The sequence below is a fragment of the Kalmanozyma brasiliensis genome (genome assembly GCF_000497045.1).
Source record: "Kalmanozyma brasiliensis GHG001 unplaced genomic scaffold PSEUBRA_SCAF3, whole genome shotgun sequence".
Taxonomy (NCBI): domain Eukaryota; kingdom Fungi; phylum Basidiomycota; class Ustilaginomycetes; order Ustilaginales; genus Kalmanozyma; species Kalmanozyma brasiliensis.
The window spans coordinates 2,177,451-2,197,952 of record NW_015961970.1 but is presented as its reverse complement, the minus strand read 5'-3'; the positions used below and the strand labels follow the sequence as shown (position 1 = coordinate 2,197,952).

Genomic DNA, 20,502 nt, shown 5'->3' with positions numbered 1-20,502 from the left:
TCGCAGCGGACAGGGAGCGGACCATCTATTTGCAAAGATCGTATCATAGCAAGAATAGCCATCATGTCGGACGAGGAGTTCATCATGGACGATGCGGCGGACGAGGACTACGACTTCGAGTACGAAGAGGACGACGACCTGGATGATGCCGATGCCGACATTGAGAATCGCTACTACAATGCCAAGACCATGAAAGACTCGGATCCAGACGGCGCGATACGAGAGCTCAAGGCGGTCATCGCCGACGAGAAGGAAAAGGGCGACTGGGGCTTCAAAGCGCTCAAGCAGCAGACCAAAATCAACTTCCACCGTGGGCGTCATGTCGAAGCGTTGGAGTCATATACGCAGCTTCTGTCTTACACAAAGAGCGCAGTGACGCGCAACTACTCGGAAAAGTCGATCAACAACATCCTCGACTATGTGTCCAATGCCACCGACGTCGGTCTTTCGACAATGCAGTCCTTTTACGACGTCACCAAGTCGGCGCTCGAGGACGCCAAGAACGAGCGACTCTCGGTCAAGACGGATCTCAAGCTGGCGCGCATCTGGCTTGCACGCAAAGAGTGGAGCCGTCTAGCAAAGTCGCTCAAGGAGCTCCGGGCCTACTGCACGAGTTCAGATGGCACCGACGATCAGTCTAAAGGCACCATCTTGCTCGAGATCTTTGCCCTCGAGATCCAGATGTATGGCGAGGTGGGCAACTTCAAGAAGCTCAAAGAGGTATACAACTCCACTCTTCAAGTCAAGAGCGCCATTCCGCATCCTCGCATCATGGGCGTCATCCGCGAGTGTGGTGGCAAGATGCACATGTCGGAAAAGAACTGGGCGGCTGCACAGGTCGACTTCTTCCAAGCCTTTCTCAACTATGATGAGGCGGGCAGCACGCAGCGTATCCAAGTGCTCAAGTATCTCGTCCTAGCGCACATGCTCATGGGAAGCGACATCAACCCGTTCGACTCGCAAGAGACCAAGCCGTACAAGAACGATCCGGAGATCGTCGCCATGACCAATCTCGTCGCGGCGTACCAGAGGAGAGAGGTGCACGAAGCGGAAAAGATTCTCCGCGAGAACAAGCGCACTATCCTCGAGGACACCTTCATCAAGGCCTATATCGATGACGTGCTTCGCGGCTTGAGAACGCAGTACCTCATCGACACGCTGAAGCCCTACTCGCGCATGCAGCTCGGCTTTCTAGCGCAGCAGCTCAATATCGGTGTCGACCAGGTGGAGGACCTGCTCATGGCGCTGATCCTGGACGAGAGCATCAAGGCACGCATCGATCAGGTGGGGCAATATGTCGAGCTGGATCGCAGTGCCAACAGTTCGGGCAAGCCACGCTACCAGGCGCTGGGCAAATGGAACACCGAGATGGAGCGCACCGATGCCTCGGTTTGTGGAAAGCATGCGTCGGGTGCGGCCAGCGGATCTGGCGCGGGCGTGGGTGGTTCGTACTTGCGCATGGGTATGGGACTTGGTGGTCTGCCAGCCGGGCTGGGTCCCGCCATGCGCTGAGTGTGTCTTGCTGTTCTTTCTGCCCGTTCTCTTTGCATTCTTGTACTTCTATCAATCATCGACTTTCACGTAATCGCACACAATGCAGATCCAATACTGCGAGATGGCCGAAGAACTTCAATTGATGTCAGGACATTGCGAGATGAGTGGACTGGATCCCTCACAAAGTGGGAGACACTAGCCTAGGCCGAGGCCTTGACGGCGGCGGCAGGGACGCTTGCAGACTTGCACCCGAACTTGGGCAGACTGCAGCCCTCTTCCGAAGCAAGCAGCTTGTGCGCCTCGTTGGCCTGGTAGACCGCAATCTCCCTCTGCTTGGCGTCCGGGTCCACATCGTTCTGCGCGGCGTCGATGTCCCAGCTGAGGAAATCGTTGGTCATGTTGGGCTCGAAGTTGGCATCGATGATGCCGAGACGCTTGCAGTAGTTGGTCACCTTGGACCAGTCGCGCGGGACTGGACCGGGCAAAGTGCAGAAAGGTCAGCGTCCTCTCGAGAAAGTTGGCTGCGGTGATCGATGTCTACTTACCATTGGCGCAGTCGCGCGACATGTAGGCGAAGGAGCGCTCGAAGATGCGACCGTAGACGGAACCTTGCACGCTCTTCTTGAAGCGCTTGAAGTCATCCCATGCCTGCTGAGGGTGAGCGAAGAGGTCGTCGGCAGCGCGCTTGACGGCTCGCATGAAAGCCCGAACTTTCCCGGGGTGCTGGTGAACGAAGTCGTCGTTGGCGATATAGAGGATCGAGCAGAAGCAGCAGCAGCCGAGCTCAGCAAGTTCGTCGATGCGGAGCATCTTGACGTCTGTCTTGGGTCGGTTTCGCTGCTCACACCAATCCTCGAGCTCGACCTGTGAACGACAAGAGCCTCTCTGGTCAGTGGCTACTTTTGTTGAACATTGATGAAGCACTTGACTCACCATTTGAACATTCTCGAGACCAATAGCGGCGTCGACAAGACCGTCGATGATGGCCTCGGTGGCGTTCATGCCGACGCGAACGGCCGTGTAGTCGGACGGCTTCATGCCAAAGTGGCTCGTAAGTCTGTCAACATCGCACAGGATATTAGCTCGTCTCTTCCGATGACTGCTGCGGTCGCTATGACGTGGTCATACCTACTCATCGATCTGAATCTTGCCAAATTCGCCTACATAGCCGATGCGCTTGCCCCTCAGGCTCTGGAAGTCGGCGGTGATGCCACTACCCTCGAGGTAGATGATACCGGTGGCGGGCTCGTCCATAAGCGTGCCGACCGAGGTGACAGGATAGCCGCGCATGCCTTTGGCGGCGAGCGTATGAATCATGGCCTTGAGACCCATGTCGGCCTTGCCGGTGCCGATGATTTCAGTCTGCAAAGATATCCGGGGGGAGCAGCGGGCAATTCAGCGAGATGCCAGCAGCAGAGCAGGTGAACAGCTGTACTTACTACATCGCTGGGATCATTGGGCTCGAGGATGGCCACTTTGATCCCCTCGTTGGCAAAATAGCCCTGGCGCGAGTAAGGATTGTCGCAAGTGTCAGTCGACACGCGTCTTTGCCGTGATATTACGAACCGATCCGCTTACCTGAGATTGGGCGCGGTAGACAGGCAGGTGGTAGGGCACAGCCTGCCAGTTGGTAAGGAAGGTGATCTTGTCGCTCGACATGGTTGTAGGCGCTGTGAGTAGCTTTGATGAAGTGCTGAAACGTTGCAAGCAGCGAATGACTGCGTTATATACAGAGAGCAGAGAAGCTCTGAGGAGCATTGCAGAGGATCGCACGGGCCCAAGCACCTTTGTGTGCTGGTCTATGCGAGCCGAAGCCGATGCAAGACTTTGCCACTCAGGAAAGCCTGCTCCAGCCGCTCCCCAAATCAACTCGCATGCACGCCCAACAAACAGCCCCACCGACAAGCTCAACAATGGCTCAGGACTCGCTCGAGCAAACCCGAGACAATGCTTTCCGAGACTCAAGATGTAGATCAAGCTCTGATCCGAGTGTGATCCAAATGGCTCGCCCCTCACATCACAATAGCCTAATTTGCTTGCCACCACACAATGACAGTCGGTGTTCAGCGCCGAGTCAGGCCGACATTTCTATCCAAAATCGATACCGGCCTTGGGATTGCGTGAGAAGATTCCATCCACAGAGCTTGCAGACACGACGGCGTGCCAAGCATTCGTGTACAGAGAGATCCACAACTGATCTCGAGCATGCTGAATCACGGTTGCAGCGAATGCGAATAGCGGTGCACTGCAGAACAGTTTCGCATGGATGACTCGAATTGTTTCCGAGCTGTGAGATTGACGCGCGTTCTCTTTTCTACTCTCAAGGGGCGACGGGTGCTGTAGCGTGTCGGCTGGTCACGACGTGCTGTCGGATGTTTCCGAGAGGCTATCTCATCAAGCTCAGAAATACTTCCCACGAACCCCTTCAACGTAGTGGACTATAGTCGCCAAATGAGCTGAGGTGGGGCTCATCTCGCGTCGAAGAGAAGGCGCCGAATCGCACGACAAAGTCTCACAGCAGGTCTCCAACTTGGAGTCACACGACCGTTGCGCGAAACAGTGCTCACTTGAATCTTGGTCGGCGAAGCCTCTCACGGAAGAGCGGAAGAGAGCGCACCCCACGCATGATGTCAAGCCTAGCAAGCGCCACTGCTGTCCAGGCAATCGAGTGCGGGGACGATTCATGCTTGCTCGTCATCGACGAGGACCGGGCCGGCCCTGAGCAAAAGCTCTAAAACGTTGCGGCCGGCGAGTTGGGCGATGTTCCTGATCTAGAATCACCTGTTCTCAGGGCCGAGGTGGGGTCACGGCGAGCGCTCCGAGGCGATTCCAACACGCAGGAAAGCGACGCTCTGATCGGTTGTCTCTCCCCACCATCGTCACGACACCGCATCATCTTGCCGTTGCATGAAGTTGAGGATGAGCAGGCGAAAGTGACCGCGCGCTGCTTGACGTCATCTGTGCATGCGGTTCTGCCCTGGCGCGCTCTAAATTTCTGCACCGCCAAAAATTGTCCGAGAAGCCGCGACAGCACCGGTCAACAGCCGCTCGAAATTGGACAAGCCTGTCACGTCGGTCCGATTTTTGGACAACATTTGAAGGTGGCTGGTCTAGCAGCGGACATCACAGTCAGAGGTATGACGAAGTGAAGATGCGAATGCGCTGATGAATCGGATGCGCTGACAGGAGCGATCGGAAAGGCATCCGACATTGCGCGAGGGGAGGCTGTTCGGCTAATCCGAAAGGAAACGCGGGCCATCGGCCAGAGAGAAAAGGTTCTAAGCGGCGGCATCCCGTTGGAAGCAGCCAAACAGGCGGCGGTTTCGGCGGCAGCACGGCGCTGTCACTCTAGGGGTTATGACCGGTGAACCGATCCTCGCCCCTTCAAGGTTTTCGATGCGGGCGTCATCCCCCTTGCCAATCAATGACGCCTCTTGTTCCCACGCACAGGTTGACACACCAACCGGAGGGTCCGGTCTGGGGAAGTTCCCACGAATGAAAAGGCTATAGTTAGCAGCCCCCCGCCCCCTCGGACCGCCCATCTTATAATGGTTGATCCTTGAATCTTGGTCCTTGTTCTCCCCCCTTTACAAATCTCTGCCAGGTCCTTGTCCCCCTAGCTCGACATCATGGACGAGAAACGACCACCCAGCGGCTCGCCGCCTGCTTCCTCCACGCCAGGCGGCACCCAAGCCAACACCACGACCGCACCCTCCGAGGCCGGCCACGCTCGCGCCCACTTCGACGCAGAGAAGCTCGACACCACCCTCACCCGCATGCGCTCCGATGGCAAGGTCGAGATCACCGAGGACGAATGCTACGATGAGCTTGGCTATTCTTTCCCCACATGGAAGAAGTGGATGATCCTCACCATCATCTTTTGGATCCAGGTGTCGATGAACTTCAACACCTCGCTCTACTCCAACGGCCTGCAGGGAATCTCGGACGAGTTCGGCGTCAGTCTCCAAGCTGCGAGATGTGGTGCCATGATTTTCTTGGTGGCGTATGCGTTTGGATGCGAGCTGTGGGCGCCCTGGTCGGAAGAGGTGGGGAGGAAGCCCATCTTGCAGCTGAGCCTGTTCTTGGTCAACATCTGGCAGCTGCCCGTGGCACTGGCGCCCAACTTTGCATCCATCATGGTGGGCCGCTTCCTCGGAGGCCTCTCGTCGGCGGGCGGATCGGTGACGCTGGGTATGATCGCCGACATGTGGGATGCGGATACGCAGCAGTACGCTGTCGCATATGTCGTTTTCTCCTCCGTTGGTGGCTCTGTGCTGGGTCCCGTCGTCGGTGGATTCGTCGAGGCCAACCTCAGTTGGCGATGGACCATCTGGATCCAGCTAATCTTCGGAGGCGCTGTTCAGCTCGCCCATCTCTTCCTCGTCCCCGAGACCCGTTCGACCATCATGATGGACCGCATCGCCAAGAAACGCCGCAAGTCGGGCCAAAGCCCCAACGTATACGGCCCCAACGAGCTGCGTCCCTTCAAAGAGCGCTTTTCAGCAAAAGAGATCCTCGTCACCTGGATTCGACCATTCCACATGTTCCTCACCGAGCCCATCGTCCTCGTCCTCTCTCTGCTGTCCGGTTTCAGCGACGCGCTGATCTTCATCTTCCTCCAATCCTACTCGCTCGTCTACAAGCAGTGGAACTTCAGCACCGTCGCTATCGGGCTTGCTTTCCTTCCCCTGCTGGTCGGCTACTTCATCGGCTACGGCATCTACATCGTTGCCATCGGGCACATGAAAAAGGTCAAGGCGGCGAAACCGGACAGCGAGCATGCGCAATTTGAGTCGCGTCTGTACTGGTTGCTCTTCGTTGCGCCTCTCTTGCCGATCGGACTCATTGGGTTTGCATGGACGTCCGTGGGACCTCCCGTGCACTGGATCGGCACTATGGTCTTCGCTGCCTGCATCGGCATCGCCAACTTCTCCATCTACGGCAGCACCATCGACTACATGATCGCCGCCTACGGACCATACTCCGCCTCGGCGACAGGTGGCAACGGGTGGAGTCGCGACTTCCTAGCCGGCGTCCTCACCATCCCTGCCACCCCATTCTATACCAACATCGGCGCGTCCAAAGGGCGAAACCTCGAGTACGCCTCGACGATCCTCTTCTGCATCGCTACGGTGCTGGTTGCCGCCGTGTATGTGATCTATTGGAAGGGACCTGTGTTGCGCAAGCGCTCGCCGTTTGCACAGCAGCTCAACGCCGAGCGACAGGGTGCAACCACGAGAGATGGGCACAAGGAGAGACTCACCGGTGCGCACAAGAGACCCGTCACCGGGCTGGGCAGCCGACAGAACTCGTTCCACACCTCGCAGCATGCTGCTTCTCGCAATGCTAGCAGGAACGCCAGCAGAGCGGCCAGCAGGAACGTCTCGCGCGCCAACTCGATCTCGGGAGACGATAGCAGCGCCGAAGTGCCCGCAAGAACCGCCTAGATCCACTTTGTTCACTTTATATTCGCTCCGTCTATACCAATCGCATTGTGCTTGATCTTGTCCAACGCACTCACGGTCATCGTGCCACGAAGTGCCATCGCTCCGGCTCGCATCGCACAGTGACGCTCGTGATGAACGGAAGAAACAATCTATTGAACATGCATGCGAAGAACAAAACGGGGAAAAAAATACAAATGTGCACTGAACAGAGCTCTCAGCCTCTGGTGGGGGTAGGGGCGCCGTCGAGGGCGGAAGCGATATCGGTGAGCTTCCACGAGAATCGAAGTCTGCTGCTCGGATCCCTGAGGCCGCCGCCGATGGTGCTGACCGACGCGCCAGGCTTGTTTGCCCTGCCTCGGCTGACGCCCTTGGGTTCGGTGCACGGCTGACAGTCACCATCGTCGCACTCGCCCGCACTGGCATCACCCGAGAATGGCGAGCGAAGATAGCTCGACGGGGCGAATAACGCCGACGTCGACGAGTACGAGATGGTCGAGGGTAGAGGGTTGAAGTCGTTCGCCCGGTGTTTGCCCCACCGCGGCTTGAGTGGCGCCGAGATTTTCTGCTTCTTGATCATATCCAGCTCGAGCGAGAGCATGAGCAGATGCGATGAGTTGCTGAGTAGGCGGAAACGGAAGGGTTGCGGAGAGGCACTGCCGCAGGAAGTGGTTGAGGTGCTTCGTCCGCGACTGCCCTGTGCTGCGGATGAGGTGGTCGCGTCTTGCTCTATAGCATCTGGGCTGTTCGATCCATCTTCAAGGATCTCGACAGCGCGAGGCGGGTAAGAGGGTCCACGACCGACCCCCTCGACGCCCGCAAGGAGCAGAGGCTGCGCCATCGAGGCCCGTTGACCGACAGATGACGCGACCACTTTGACGGCTCCTCGGCGTCCCCTGGAGCCACGAGGTGGTGAAGGGTCATCCTGAATCGCGTCTTGGTTGTCCGCATCGCCATCACGAGCAGACGCGGCAGCGGCAGCCGCGGCAGCGTACGTGAGATCAGGCGAGGATCGAACGGTGCGAATAGGAGTAGACATTCCCAGATTCGAACCTTCTCGGCGACCACCGAAGCGAGAACGAGGAGTCGACGGCGGTTCGTTCGAAGTCGCGCCGCCTCCGCCGAAGAGACCCACTGCGCATTGACGGTTGGAGCGGCGAGGCGAAGAGTTGCGACCCCGACGACCTCGGTTTCTGCGTGATTGGGCAGGCGAAGGAGTCGCATCTCCGTCAGAGTCTGAGTCCCCCACTTTCTCATCTCCGTCTTCTCCCGCGAATGCAGAGAAACCCTGAGGCACCAGCGCGTCCACCTTGGGCCTGAGCGATTTGGAACCAGAAAACCTTCGGTGCGGTCGCCGTCGGACAATGCGGAAGCCATCGGCGTCGACGGAACTACTCTCCGAGCCCTCGCCTGCGCGAGGTGGAGATGGTGCGTCCGCCTCGTCTGCACTCGACGCAGATGACAACGCGCCTTTGCGGAAGGTCGGCGAGGTGGGCGCAGAGGCGGTATCTGTTGGGGCGGGTCCATCAGCAAACAAGTCTCGCCGACTCTGACGGGTCGGGCTTGGAATCTGGATGGCGAGCGCACCTGTCGCTCCACCTGCGCCTGGCCTATCTGCGGTGGCAGCCGGTGCATTCTCCTTCTCCTCCTCTGTGGGCTCCAACTCGATCGCTTGGCCGAGCTGCTTGGGTGACCGTGGGCCGCGCGCATCGTCGTGCCTATCTTGATGGCGGTACGAGCGCGACTGTGCGGCCCCACGTCCTCTGTGTGCTGGGTCGGCAGGCCTGCTCCGGCTTCGACTGCGGAAGGTCTGCAGCTGCACCACGGAAGACAGCTCGGTGTCTGGGTCAATGGGCTGGCCGAGGCCAGAGACGTAGGCTGACGGGTCCCGATCGGCTTCCAAAGGCGACGCAACACCTCTTCCACTGCGCGAGGCATTCGATGGGTTGCGGGCCGAGTAGGCTTGATCAGTGGTGCTAATGCTGTCGTCGCTGCTCTGTCGAGAGCCTAGAAGCGAGGTAGGAGGTGACGGGGACGGCGGTCGACCCGTCTTGATGGCAGCGTTGCGCTGTGCCTGCAACACCGACTCGTCAGAAGAACCCTGAGATGAGCTTGCGAGGCGGTAGATCTGCGCAAAGTCATTCTCGGATGTGGGGGCGGATGCTTCCTTGCCGTCGCTTCCTGTAGTTCCGTCCTGAGCCTTAGCCGATGCAGCAAGAGACTCGCGTGCTTGCCTTGCGGCCAGACCAGGCAGCAGAATCAGGTTCGGAAGTCGTGTCAGATTCCGCCAGCTGGCAGACAAGAGACTGGAGCTGGCCGAGTCGGCGTCCTTGGTGTCAGCCTCCGTGTCGGTCTGTCCTTCTGAGCCAGAAGACGTCTCGCGGACTCGAGGAGCCGCGGGCGCTTCCGGAGTACGAGACCAGATGCGCAGTTGACTTTGCAGACTGGCAAGGCGGGCCTGGTAGCTGCTGGCTGTGGGCGAAGGAGGCGATGCGTTGAGAGCAGTGGCGTTGCTACTTTTACGAGCTGTATCGAGCTTGTTTTGTGCAGATCTTGGCTCGTCATCACTTTCTGGCTCGCTTTCGAAATCGCCAATGATCCAAGATGACTTCTTGGCTCGCTTTGGAGACGTCTTGCGCTTGGTCTTGTCCGAGGCAAGCTGTGCAGTGATGGCTTCCTCTGGGAAGAATTCGACCTTGTCTACTTGGATCATGTCCTCGACGCTCGGGGTGGCTAGGCCCAGAAGAGGGTCGGCCTCGGAAGTCACCGGGATAGCGATGATGGGCTTGAGAGCAGCCAAGCCGGGAGGGCTTCGCTGGACAAGCGAGGTGGAAGGAGTGGATGCTGCCGGCGAAGGGTCATCACTGTCATCCATGGAAGATGGAACGTTACCCTGGCTGGAGGCAGCGCTTACCGAAGCGGTCGACGCGATTTCGCTTGCAAGCTTTGAGCGACTTCGAGTACCTGTGATGGGAATGGCAGCGGTATCGCCCCTTCTTGGGACGTACGCGCGATCGCAACTGCTGGAACAACTCGATAGCGAGCTTGACAGATCCACGTCGGAGTCATCGTCTTCCGCAGTGCTGGAGCTCTGAAGCGTCGAGCGCGTTCGACCACGACTGGAGGATTCGCGGCGAGAAGGTTTGAGAGTGGACACAGAGTCGCCGAGCTGAGTCGAATGCTCCTGCAAAAGGATGCGCATTCCTCGTCTGCGTTCACGCTCGATGCTGGACCAGCGCCTAGAGCGCCGACGTCCCTGTGGAGGCGCATCGACTGGATTACCGACCTCTTCTGATGGAGAGAACGGCGGCGAGTCATCGTCTGGAGGGAAAAGAGCCTCTTCTTTGGCGACCGAGAGACGACGACTGGACGAACGCATTCGACTGTTGTCGATGTCGTCGTCACTTGGGTCGTCGCCTTCACCCCCACTGCCGCTCGCACTTGCTCCGCTGAGCACGGTAGCGCTAGCACCGCGTCGATCCCATCTGCGACTGGGACTGACATTCATGCTGCGCCCCCTGCTTGCCTTGTACAACGAGGGAAGTGCGGCGGAGGTTGCTGCGGCAGAGCTCTTGTCAGGCGCAGAGAGCGAGGCTGAGACGGCTGTTGGCTGGCCGAGCAGGGAGGCGAATTGAGATGCGCTGGCTGTGGTTGGCGAAGTGTTCAAAGCAGACCGCAGCGGGCTGGGGGCGACAGATCTGGAAGACATGTCTCGACCTTTCCTGATGCGTCGTTCTCTGTCCACTGGGGCTGCCAAACCTTTGCGAGCTGCTGGTGGTAGCCGAGATGCCATGAAGTCAACTATCGACGTAGGAGATTCTTGTGTTGAAGATACGTTCTGGGTCGGCGTCAGAGACGATTCAGGCTCAACGGAGAGACGGTGTATTGCGCCCGAGAGATCGTGCTCGTCGTCTTGGCTGGCTCTGCGCTTTCCTTTGACATCATATGAGGCGCCGGCATAGCTGTCGGGCTCCGTAGAAGCGGACGAAGCGGACGAAGAGCGAGACGGTGGACCAGTCGAACTGGCAGTCGTATCCTGTGATGGGGTCTGGCACGCTGTGCGTGATGTGATGGTGATGCTGGAAGAGGAGGACGAGTCTTCCGAGCGTTGACCGAAGTAGTCAGACGCCATGGCTTATGGATGGGCTCTTGACGCCTCACTGGGTCAAGACGAAGAAAATGGGAACCATGCACTAGTCGATGAGCTGCGTCGGATCACAGCTCACAGCGAGGGTGGTATCCGGAGTGCGCTGGGTGAAGCTGATGTCGATCCGAGTATCTGCAGGTGGTCGATTGGTAGCGTTGATGCGGTTCTGAATGGGCGGCCTCGATGCAAGTGGTGAACTTTGATGTTGTGCAGGAGTGGAATTAGAGTTGTGTATGCTTGCAGGTGGTGAGGATGGCAGTAGGCGTGGTGGAGTAGCGCGTCGTGGTGTAGATTGCGCCAGTGCTGCGTGATAGTGAGACGAGGAGCGGAGCGTGTGACAATGACAATGGCGTGTGATGAGAGAAAGTGGGTGATGAGGTGTGCGTGTGACACTGTCGAATGAGAGTGTGAGTGTTTGAAATGGTGGGTTATGGTGTTGCAGCTGCTCGCTGCAGTTGTATTGCCACAGTGACGGACTGCAGCAGCGAGCAGCAAGCAGCAGCAGCAGGCAGCAGCAGGGTTGTCGGTGAGCCACCAAAAACAGGGTTTTCAGATTTGTGTGGCTTTTTTGCAGTCCTGAGCCTAAAATGAGGCGTGGCTGCTGCGCTTCACACCTCGCTTTTGACCGTGCGAGCAGCTCGCTTGCATCTCGGTCAAGTCGATTTCAAAGCGCTTTTTCCCATTTGGCTCTCTCGTCCCAGGCCACAGCTGTCTCATTTTGACAGCACGAGAGGGGCAGTCGACGAGTGAACAGCTCGGTGCTTTTGTGGCCGCTGGAACACCGCAGAGTTCGCTCAAGCTCAACTCTTCACTGCAGTCGGCAGCCGTCACCACTCGAAGTCATGTAGCGTTGTGATCGTTTCTCACGAGCAAGTCTTGCTTACAGAGCCGCCATCCATTGTCGAGCGGCACCGTCGACGCGTTGGCGTGCAGGGAGCACGGCAAAAGAGGCGACGCTGGGGGCTCGACCATGCCGCCCACACGGCCTCTAAGGCCATCTGGGTCGACGAAGCGTGCCGAATCGAGCGTCAGCGCAGGGTCTGTGCCGTGCAGGGTCGATGCAAGGGTCTGTGTTTGATGATGGTCATCGAGCGAGCATCATTCTTTTGTCTGATGCTCGACGGTGCCTGTTTCAAACCCTAAATTTGCCGTTTGTGTTGGAGCACGCGAGCAGGACCTGCAACCCAAAGCCAAAGCTAAAAAGTTTTGCGGTTCCAGGCCGCTGGTAGAGAAAGAGAAGCCTAATCGATTTCACAGCGGACAATCAAATCGGTTACACCCTTAAATCTCCGCACCACCGCGCGACTGGACGCCCCTCCTTGATTGCCGGTGCTCACTTCACATACTCACCATACATCTTGACATCAGGCGCAATCACCCCGAAGTGTGGTTATGTAGATTGTTATGCGAGGGTTTTGGCTCACTTGAACATGTCGCTAGTGTCGTGATTCGCCATGAAGCTCCAAACACCTTCTACGCCCAGATCAGCCGGATCGTCCTTGATCGTGATCTCGGGCTTACCGGGGATCCGGCCATCAACAATGAGATCTTTGCCACCCTCGCCATCCAGGGAGCCCGTCTCTTCGGGGTTGATCTTGTCCTTTGGCGTGTCCTCTGCCATGGGAGGACCCTGGAAGACCATCTTGCCCAACCCGAGACTGAGCTTGAGCATGTTCACCGCAGGCTGGAACTCGAGCATCTCGGTCTTGGCCTCCTGCGCCTTGTCAGTGGGGGCCAAGGTTGGTGTTTTGGCCTGGATATCGCGCAGAATGTTCTCCGTCGCAACGTCGGCCATGTTCCACGCCTGGTAACCCGCATTGAGCGCTCCGAATGCGTCGGCGACATCACCGATGGCATAAACGTTGCTCAGCTTGCCAGACTCGTGTCCAAGATGCGCGGCGAGATGGCCCTCTTCGCCGCTATTTAGCTCGGCTCCGTTGGCCTTCTTGTCCAGGAAGCAGTCACAGTCGCCACACGGTGGCTTAGCGTCGAACGGCTGTTGAGCTGCATCGCGCGGATCGGGAACAGCCACTTGCAGGCTGCGGTGGACGCGCACGAGTCGGCTGCCCGGGTCGACCGAGCTTGGACTGAGCTTGGCCATCAGCGATGAGTTGGGCTGCTGACCTGTGCAGAGGAGCAGCAAGTCGCATTCGAAGGACTTGCCACCAGTGGTTCGCACGAGCTTGCGCCCGCTGCCAATGCACATGCCTTCTTGATGCGCTTGAATGCCTTCGCCCTTCGCGTCGCCTGTCACGCAGACCTCTGCCTTGATGGGCTTGGCAGCCTTGGCTGCGACGGCGGTGCCATTGGCGCCGACAGCGTTTGCTGCCGAGCTCTGCACTGTCGACCCTCGCGGACAACCCTCGGTCAGTGCCAGTCGCTCACCAAGAACGACATTGACACCGAGCTGCTTGAGGCGATGATACGCAATATCGTGCACGCGCTCGTCAAAGTTGGGCAGCAGCTGCTTCCTTGAGTGGATCAGCGTCACCTTCTTGCCTGGGTGAACAGCTGCAATGTCGGTGGCGAATTGAACACCCAGCGCACCGCCGCCAACGAGGACGATCTCCTGCGAGCCCTTGATTCGCTCTTGAATCTCACGCATCCAATTGGTGCCATCGGCCTTAAAGCGCGCCTCGGTGCGCAGCGGATCGGGAAGATGACTGCCCAGCGCGTACACCAGATGCGAGTAGGGGATTTGAACGCTGTCGATCGCCCACAGCGACTTCTTCTTGGAGAACTGCGACAGGTGGTGCGAGGATGACGACGAAGTAGGTGTGACCGTGACGTGGGTGGGCGAAATGTCGGTGACGGTCGCCTGCAACACAATGTGAGGGGACGAGCTCTCGAACCCGTGGGCGACCTCTTCGTCGCTGTCTGCCTCGTGGTTGCCATCCAGATCCAGACCGTCTTCTACAGCATCGCTAAGCTCGGTGACCTGAATCTCCGGACGGCCGAGCTTTTCCTCCTGACGCGCCGTGTCAGCATTGTGTGCAAGCTCTGATTCAAAGCCTTTAGGGCCAGCCACCTTGATATCGGTCTCGATGTATGAGGATGCCGCAGTGCTGGCAGCATCGTAGGTAGAGCTGTTGGAGTCCGAGTCCGCGCCACTGGATTCAGTGGACGCCGAAAGCTGAGACGAATGCCGGCTATCCTGAGAGTGACCGCGCGAGGAAGCCGATGAGTTGGACCGAGATGCGGTGCCGTCTTCATCGGCACAGGTGTAGGAAGATGTGCCGTTCAGCTGCGAGCCCTCGGGCACGTCGGGCATGGAACTGGGCGTAGAAGCTGAGCCGGCAGCTCTGCGTGATGAACCAGGCTTTGCGTCGGATGAGGAAGAGGTGGAGCCCATCTCAAGCGCATTGCGGGTCGTGCTAGCAGCTGCAGGCGCTGCTGCTTGTCGACTCGACTGCTTTGTCTGCGAGGCGGTAGAACGACCGCGCTTGATATTTGACGTGGGTCTGGCTGGTGCATCTTTGAAGATGCTGGCATAGGGAATGAAAGCTTTGTGCTCGTGACCAGGAAGGACCGAGAAGCGTGGGAAGACGTAGAGATGATTGAAGTGCGAGTTGCGCTCGATGAGGATCACACGATGACTTGGTGGAAGTTTCTGTGCGAGGACGGTGGCCGCGTGCATGCCACCGTATGAGCCGCCAAGAACGACAACATTCTGTGTGTGAGCTTCAGATGCATCACCTGTAGCCTTGGGGCCGGTCTGAATGCTTGCAGAGGGGCCGGCGAGTGACGAGGACGAAACTGCAGCTGCAGCAGCTGACTTCTTGATTCGGATGGGCTGTGCCATAGCTGTAAAGGAGGACGCTCGTGCGATCAGAGTTGACGAAAACGAAGGGGCTGAGCGAAGAGCGTTGGGGCGTGGAACGAAGGAGCCGATGGGGAGCGAGCGCGATGCTCTAGTCGCTGCAGATGCAATCGCAAACACGATGAAAACTGGAACGCACGGGGTTCGCAATGGATGACGCTGTAACTGTAGCAAAGCGATGATCAACTGAAGCTTGAATGGCCGGTAGCGCGTACTTGATACGAGCGGTGTCGGGCTATGAGTGGTGACAGAGATGGTGTTGTAGGACAGAAGGGAAGGGAAGGTAGGACGAGCTGGAGGGGTAGAAGCCAAGTCCGTGAGAGTCAAATGGCAGACAGCGAAGAGTGAATTGAATCATCTTGGAAATTTCGAGGCAGCCTGTCAGTCTCTTTTTCAAATTCAGCCACAGATTTTCTCCACTCAAAATCATCGTCACCGCTGCTGCTGCTGCTATTCTCGAGCTTGGCTCGGTCCGAGCTCTGGTGCCTGACCTCAATCAACTTGGCCTGCAGGGCCAGTCAGCCAATGAGCCAAGAAACAGCCTTCCCGTCCTGCATTGGCTGCCCTCGCACTCGATTGAGCTCGCTGTCAGTCTCGATTCGCTCTTGCTTCCTCCGTACATTTCCGTAATCTGATTAGCAGCCACTTCTCTGCTCGCGAGTCTTTTCCAGCGGAGCAGCCCGTCCGTCCGTTGCCGCTCTCATCACAGCAGCCGAAGCCCTTTCATGTATGGCTAGCGACCTTCCCTCTTGTAGCCACCGTCGAGACGGCAAGAGTCGATCGGTGTAGAGATCGTTGTGCTTGGACGCAGACAAGTCAAGCTGGACCGTCGATGCCGCAGTTATGATTCCAGCCTGCAGGGCCAAGACTTTAGGATGCGATCGTTTCGAGAGACAAAGCCGAGCAACGCAATCTGATAGGCTCTCGCGGGTGGCGCCGCTAAAATTCAGATTTTCCGCGCGCAAAGAGATCTGATAAGCGGAGCAACACGGATCTTTGACGGCATGCCGAGCTGCCCATTTGATCAGATATACTTTGCACTTGAGCTGTCTTCGACTCCTCTCTGAATAAGCGCAGCTAGCCTCGGTCGGGCTCGAGTCCTGGTCTTTGGTTGGTCCTCGAACTCGTCTTCGGAAAACGTCGCTCCCCGCGTTGAACACTTCTTGGCTTGCGATCTGTGCGCACCAGGCGGCGGAACGCTCGATCCAGCGACCAGTGAAGACCTACATTGAGCTCTAGACGGACACGTCTGACGGCTATGTGTATCTCTTTTGCTTTTAAGAGCAACCCACAGGGCTAGCGAGTGCTCCAGAGGCGGATGTGAAGACGATCATCGTCGCAGTGGTATTTTACCCGATCAGCTTGACCCGATCGTGGTTTTTGCTCCGATAGCGATCCAGGTTGGCTCGGCTGTCGGACCTGAGCTGCTTTTTTAGAGCTTAGATTTTTTAGCGTCTGCGCCTGAGCCGCGTTGAAATTTTTGTTTGCTGCGCTGCGCTGCCGTTTCTTTTTGAGCTTGTTGTCGAGATGTCAGTGCGAGGAAGAAAATTTGGTGTCGGACAGCAAAGCTGCACAAAGGTGGTCCCTCTTGACTCGAGCTCTTGACAGCTGCGAGACAGCCAATCAACCAACCAGGAGCGTGCCCGCCATCTATCGACCTCCTCCTTCTTGACCCCTCCTTTGTTGGCCAGCGGCCTTCTCAGCATTCAGCCTTTTGATCAGCGTCTCATATCCGAGGCGAAGTAGAATGCAGGCGCACCCAGAACCCTCTCGCAAGCGTCCCAAGATGGCCTCTTCCTCGCTCAACACGACTCTCGAGTCGATGATTCCATCGCCCGCCCCGCTTCGCGTCCTCATCCTCGGCTCGGGTGGACGTGAGCATGCCATCGCCAACCACTTTCTCCGCTCGCCTCGCGTAGAGCATGTCTTCTGCGCTCCCGGCAACGGTGGTACCGCCACGCTCGACTCTCGATGCACCAACCTCGATTCGCCCAAGGCGTCTGGCGACTTCACCGAAATCACCACATGGGCCGTGCAGAACGGCATCAACCTCTGCTTCCCCGGTCCTGAACAGCCTCTCGTCGATGGCGTCGAGCTTGCCTTCCGCAAGGTCGGCATCCCCGTCTTCGGTCCCTCGCCCGTTGCCGCGCAGATGGAGGGCTCCAAGACCTTCGCCAAGGCTTTCATGGACAAGTACAACATCCCCACCGCCGCCGCCCAGTCCTTCGATGCTTCGCAGGTGCAAGAGTGTCTCGAGTACATCCAGAAGCTTGGCGGTGCCCAACAAATTGTCCTCAAGGCGTCTGGTCTTGCTGCCGGTAAGGGTGTCCTGCTCCCTGAGTCGGATGAGGAGGCTCGTCAGGGCGTAGAGGATATCCTCGTCAAGAAGGTCTTCGGCGATGCTGGCTCATCGCTCTTGATCGAGCAGAGGCTCCTTGGCCCCGAGCTTTCGGTGCTTGCCTTCTCGGACGGATACACCATCACTGCTCTGCCCGGCTGCCAAGACCACAAGCGTATCGGCGAGGGCGACACTGGCCCCAACACGGGTGGTATGGGTGCCTACTCGCCCGCGCCTGAGGGCCTTGTCGATGACCTTCCCGCTCGCATCCGCAAGGAGGTCCTTGTCCCCACGATCGATGGCATGCGCAGCGAAGGTTTCCCTTTCGTCGGTATGCTCTTTGTCGGTCTCATGCTCACCGCTGACGGTCCCAAGGTGCTCGAATACAATGTCCGCTTCGGTGACCCCGAGACCGAGGCTGTTCTCGAGCTCCTCGACGAGTCCCAGACCAGCCTCGCCGACATCATCCTCGCCTGTGTCGAGCGCCGACTCGACCAGGTCAAGCCCGTCGTTCGCAACCAACACGCCGTCAGCATCGTCCTCGCCAGCCAAGGCTACCCCGGCAAATATCCCACTGGTGTCCCCATCACGATCGGTGCCGTTCCTCAGAACGTCACCGTCTACCACGCCGGTACCAAGCTCGATGGCAGCGGACAGCTCGTTACTGCTGGTGGCCGTGTCATTGCCGTTTCGGCATTCGGTGACACGCTGCAAGAGGCCGTCGAACTCGCCTACAAGGGTGTTGACGCGGTCCAATTCGAGGGCAAGACGTTCCGACGCGACATTGCGCACCGAGCACTCAAGCCTGCTGCCGGTTCTTCCTCCAATGGTCTCACCTACGCCGCTGCCGGTGTCGACATCGAGGCCGGCAACTCGCTCGTCGAAGCCATCAAGCCTCTTGCCAAGTCGACCCGTCGCCCTGGTTGCGATGCTTCGCTCGGTGGCTTCGGCGGCACATTCGATCTCAAAGCCATCAACATGCGCGACCCCGTCCTGGTCTCGGGCACCGACGGCGTCGGCACCAAGCTCCGTGTCGCTCTCGACATGAACAAGCACGACACGGTCGGCATCGATCTGGTGGCCATGTCGGTCAACGACCTGCTCGTCCAGGGTGCTGCGCCGCTCTACTTCCTCGACTACTTTGCGTGCTCCAAGCTGAGCGTCCCCGTTGCCGCCTCCGTCATTGCTGGTATTGCCGAGGGGTGCAGGCAGTCCAGGTGCGGTCTGATTGGCGGTGAGACTGCGGAGATGCCGGGCATGTACGAGGGCGATGACTACGATCTGGCCGGTTTCGCGGTGGGTGCCGTGGAGAGGGAGGCGCTGCTGCCGTTGCTCGACCAGTTGAAGGCCGGCGACGTGCTTGTGGGTCTGCGCAGTTCCGGGTTGCACTCGAACGGCTTCTCGTTGGTGCGCAAGATCATTGCTCGATCGGGACTCAAGTATTCGTCGGCATGCCCTTGGTCGGCGGAGAAGGACGGCTCATCGCCCGCTGCCACGCTCGGCGACGCTCTGATCGAGCCCACTCGCATCTACGTCGAGGCTCTCACACCGCTCTTTGCCGAGGCGCAGGGTCTGCTCGCTCTCTCGCACATCACTGGCGGTGGATTCACAGAAAACATCCCACGCATTCTGTCCAAGGGCAAGGGTGTCGAGATCGACCTGGCCTCGTGGAAGCGACCGGCGCTGTTCGACTGGCTGCAGAAGATCGGTGGTGTTGCGCCCGAGGAGATGGCCAGGACGCTGAACAACGGCATCGGCATGGTGCTCATCGTCGAGGCGCAGCAGCAGGAGAGGATCGTGGAGCTGCTCACCAAGGCTGGCGAGAAGCCGGTTGTCATGGGCCAGGTGATCGACGGCGAGGGAGTCCACTACAAGAACATGGACAGCTGGACGGTATGAGCGTCGGCTGTCGTCGCAAAAGGTCGTTCTTGATTGTTCATAGCTTAGAAACAGAAGTCATATACCATCCGATCCCATCTGTGCTGAGCAGACTGACTCACGAGGAACGACACTCATTCGGCCAATCCGATGAGGTCTCCGAGCTTTCATGTTCAAGCCACGACACATGATCATGCAACAATGTTCCTGTCTAATGATCTGATGGCGACGATACAAAGAATGCTCATGCCAGGACATCACGAAGGTCGAGCTTGAACCCTGGCCCTTGTGTCGAGCTGAGATGGACCTGCTTGATGATGTTGGCGGCCTTCTTGAGCTCTCCTGGCGACCTCTTGTCCCTGACCGCATACTCCTTTGCCTGCACTGCGCCTTGTGACGACTGCTGCGAGCCCAATGTCGGCACCTTCTGCACGATTGCATCCAACAACGTAGTGACATTCTTCTTGACGTCCTGCTTGTCAAAGTTGAGACGGCCGACGGCGCCGCGAATGACACCCACCTTGTCGGACCTCCAGTCCATGGCGCCCTTGGATTCGCGGATCGCGTTCAGGATCGACTTGCTGTCGTCCGAAGGCACAACGGTTCCACGACGAGCATTGGGCATCAGACCCTTTGGTCCTAACGACCTTGCCAGACCCTTGGAGACCTCACCCAATAGCGTGTTGGTGCAGAGCACCTTTGTGAAGCCCGTCACCCGATTGTTGAGGACCTGCGAGATGAGTTCGGATCCACCAACAATAATTCCCGGTTCTCCCGACGACGACGACGACGAAGCAGCCTCGTTCTGGACGACCTCCTTGACGGCCTCGGCAGCCTCGCTTCCTTCCTCGGCGAAAATCAACAGTCGCTCCTGCTTGGTCCTCGGGTCTCGCGGATACGCGATTCGCCCACGCAGCGCATTAGTCTGATGCGACGAGACCGAGGTGACGATGTGGACCTCGAAGGCGTTGAGTGGACGTTTGGCTGCGCCGTGCGACTGCAGCTGCTCGCACGCCTGCTCGAGCGTCAGCAGCGTCTCTCCTTCGGCTGGCTCGAGGTTGTTGGAAGCCTTTTTGCCCGACTTGCCGCTGGCAGCTGCTGGAATGCCGCCCTGTTTGGGTCTAAGTCGTGGAGATAGCTCGGTGAAGAGCACCTGATTGCGAGGCGACTTTCGTGCAGCACCGCGAGCACGGTTGGACTTCTTGTATGTGACGATCGAGGTGCTGAAGGATCGAGAGCTGGAAGAGGATGCTGAAGCGAGCCCGCGGAGGGCTGCACTGGGAAGAAGCGACGACATCTTCGGCGCCGCTGAACGGTGTTGTCGGATATGGTGTATGAAGGAGATGTGCTTAGCTGATGCCGTCGAATGATCAGATGATGA

General features: G+C 58.3%; 7 protein-coding genes across 7 annotated transcripts; 3 read left to right on the top strand and 4 right to left on the bottom strand.

Annotated features, from left to right (window-relative positions):
• Positions 1-63: 63 nt before the first annotated feature.
• On the top strand, positions 64-1,512 carry PSEUBRA_004666 (Proteasome component (PCI) domain protein; the record flags this gene model as incomplete). The annotated part of the gene is made up of 1 exon (XM_016438173.1): positions 64-1,512. One exon carries the CDS (start codon positions 64-66, stop codon positions 1,510-1,512), a length of 1,449 nt encoding a protein of 482 aa, XP_016291731.1.
• Positions 1,513-1,694: 182 nt separating this feature from the next.
• On the bottom strand, positions 1,695-3,153 carry PSEUBRA_004665 (SsuA/THI5-like protein; the record flags this gene model as incomplete). Its single annotated transcript, XM_016438168.1, has 6 exons — positions 1,695-1,966; positions 2,040-2,358; positions 2,428-2,551; positions 2,627-2,856; positions 2,934-2,996; positions 3,073-3,153. The coding sequence occupies 6 exons, from the start codon at positions 3,151-3,153 to the stop codon at positions 1,695-1,697; spliced, it is 1,089 nt and encodes a 362-aa protein (XP_016291730.1).
• A 1,970-nt stretch (positions 3,154-5,123) lies between these two features.
• On the top strand, positions 5,124-6,941 carry PSEUBRA_004664 (Major facilitator superfamily; the record flags this gene model as incomplete). Its single annotated transcript, XM_016438177.1, has 1 exon — positions 5,124-6,941. One exon carries the CDS (start codon positions 5,124-5,126, stop codon positions 6,939-6,941), a length of 1,818 nt encoding a protein of 605 aa, XP_016291729.1.
• A 214-nt stretch (positions 6,942-7,155) lies between these two features.
• On the bottom strand, positions 7,156-11,070 carry PSEUBRA_004663 (uncharacterized protein; the record flags this gene model as incomplete). Its single annotated transcript, XM_059465352.1, has 1 exon — positions 7,156-11,070. The coding sequence occupies one exon, from the start codon at positions 11,068-11,070 to the stop codon at positions 7,156-7,158; it is 3,915 nt and encodes a 1,304-aa protein (XP_059321542.1).
• Positions 11,071-12,505: 1,435 nt separating this feature from the next.
• Positions 12,506-14,887, bottom strand: PSEUBRA_004662 (Pyridine nucleotide-disulfide oxidoreductase, NAD-binding domain protein; the record flags this gene model as incomplete). Its single annotated transcript, XM_016438157.1, has 1 exon — positions 12,506-14,887. The coding sequence occupies one exon, from the start codon at positions 14,885-14,887 to the stop codon at positions 12,506-12,508; it is 2,382 nt and encodes a 793-aa protein (XP_016291728.1).
• Positions 14,888-16,691: 1,804 nt separating this feature from the next.
• PSEUBRA_004661 (Phosphoribosylglycinamide synthetase, ATP-grasp (A) domain protein) lies at positions 16,692-19,142 on the top strand (the record flags this gene model as incomplete). Its single annotated transcript, XM_016438175.1, has 1 exon — positions 16,692-19,142. One exon carries the CDS (start codon positions 16,692-16,694, stop codon positions 19,140-19,142), a length of 2,451 nt encoding a protein of 816 aa, XP_016291727.1.
• A 223-nt stretch (positions 19,143-19,365) lies between these two features.
• Positions 19,366-20,418, bottom strand: PSEUBRA_004660 (Ribosomal protein L1/ribosomal biogenesis protein; the record flags this gene model as incomplete). Its single annotated transcript, XM_016438158.1, has 1 exon — positions 19,366-20,418. The coding sequence occupies one exon, from the start codon at positions 20,416-20,418 to the stop codon at positions 19,366-19,368; it is 1,053 nt and encodes a 350-aa protein (XP_016291726.1).
• Positions 20,419-20,502: the final 84 nt, after the last annotated feature.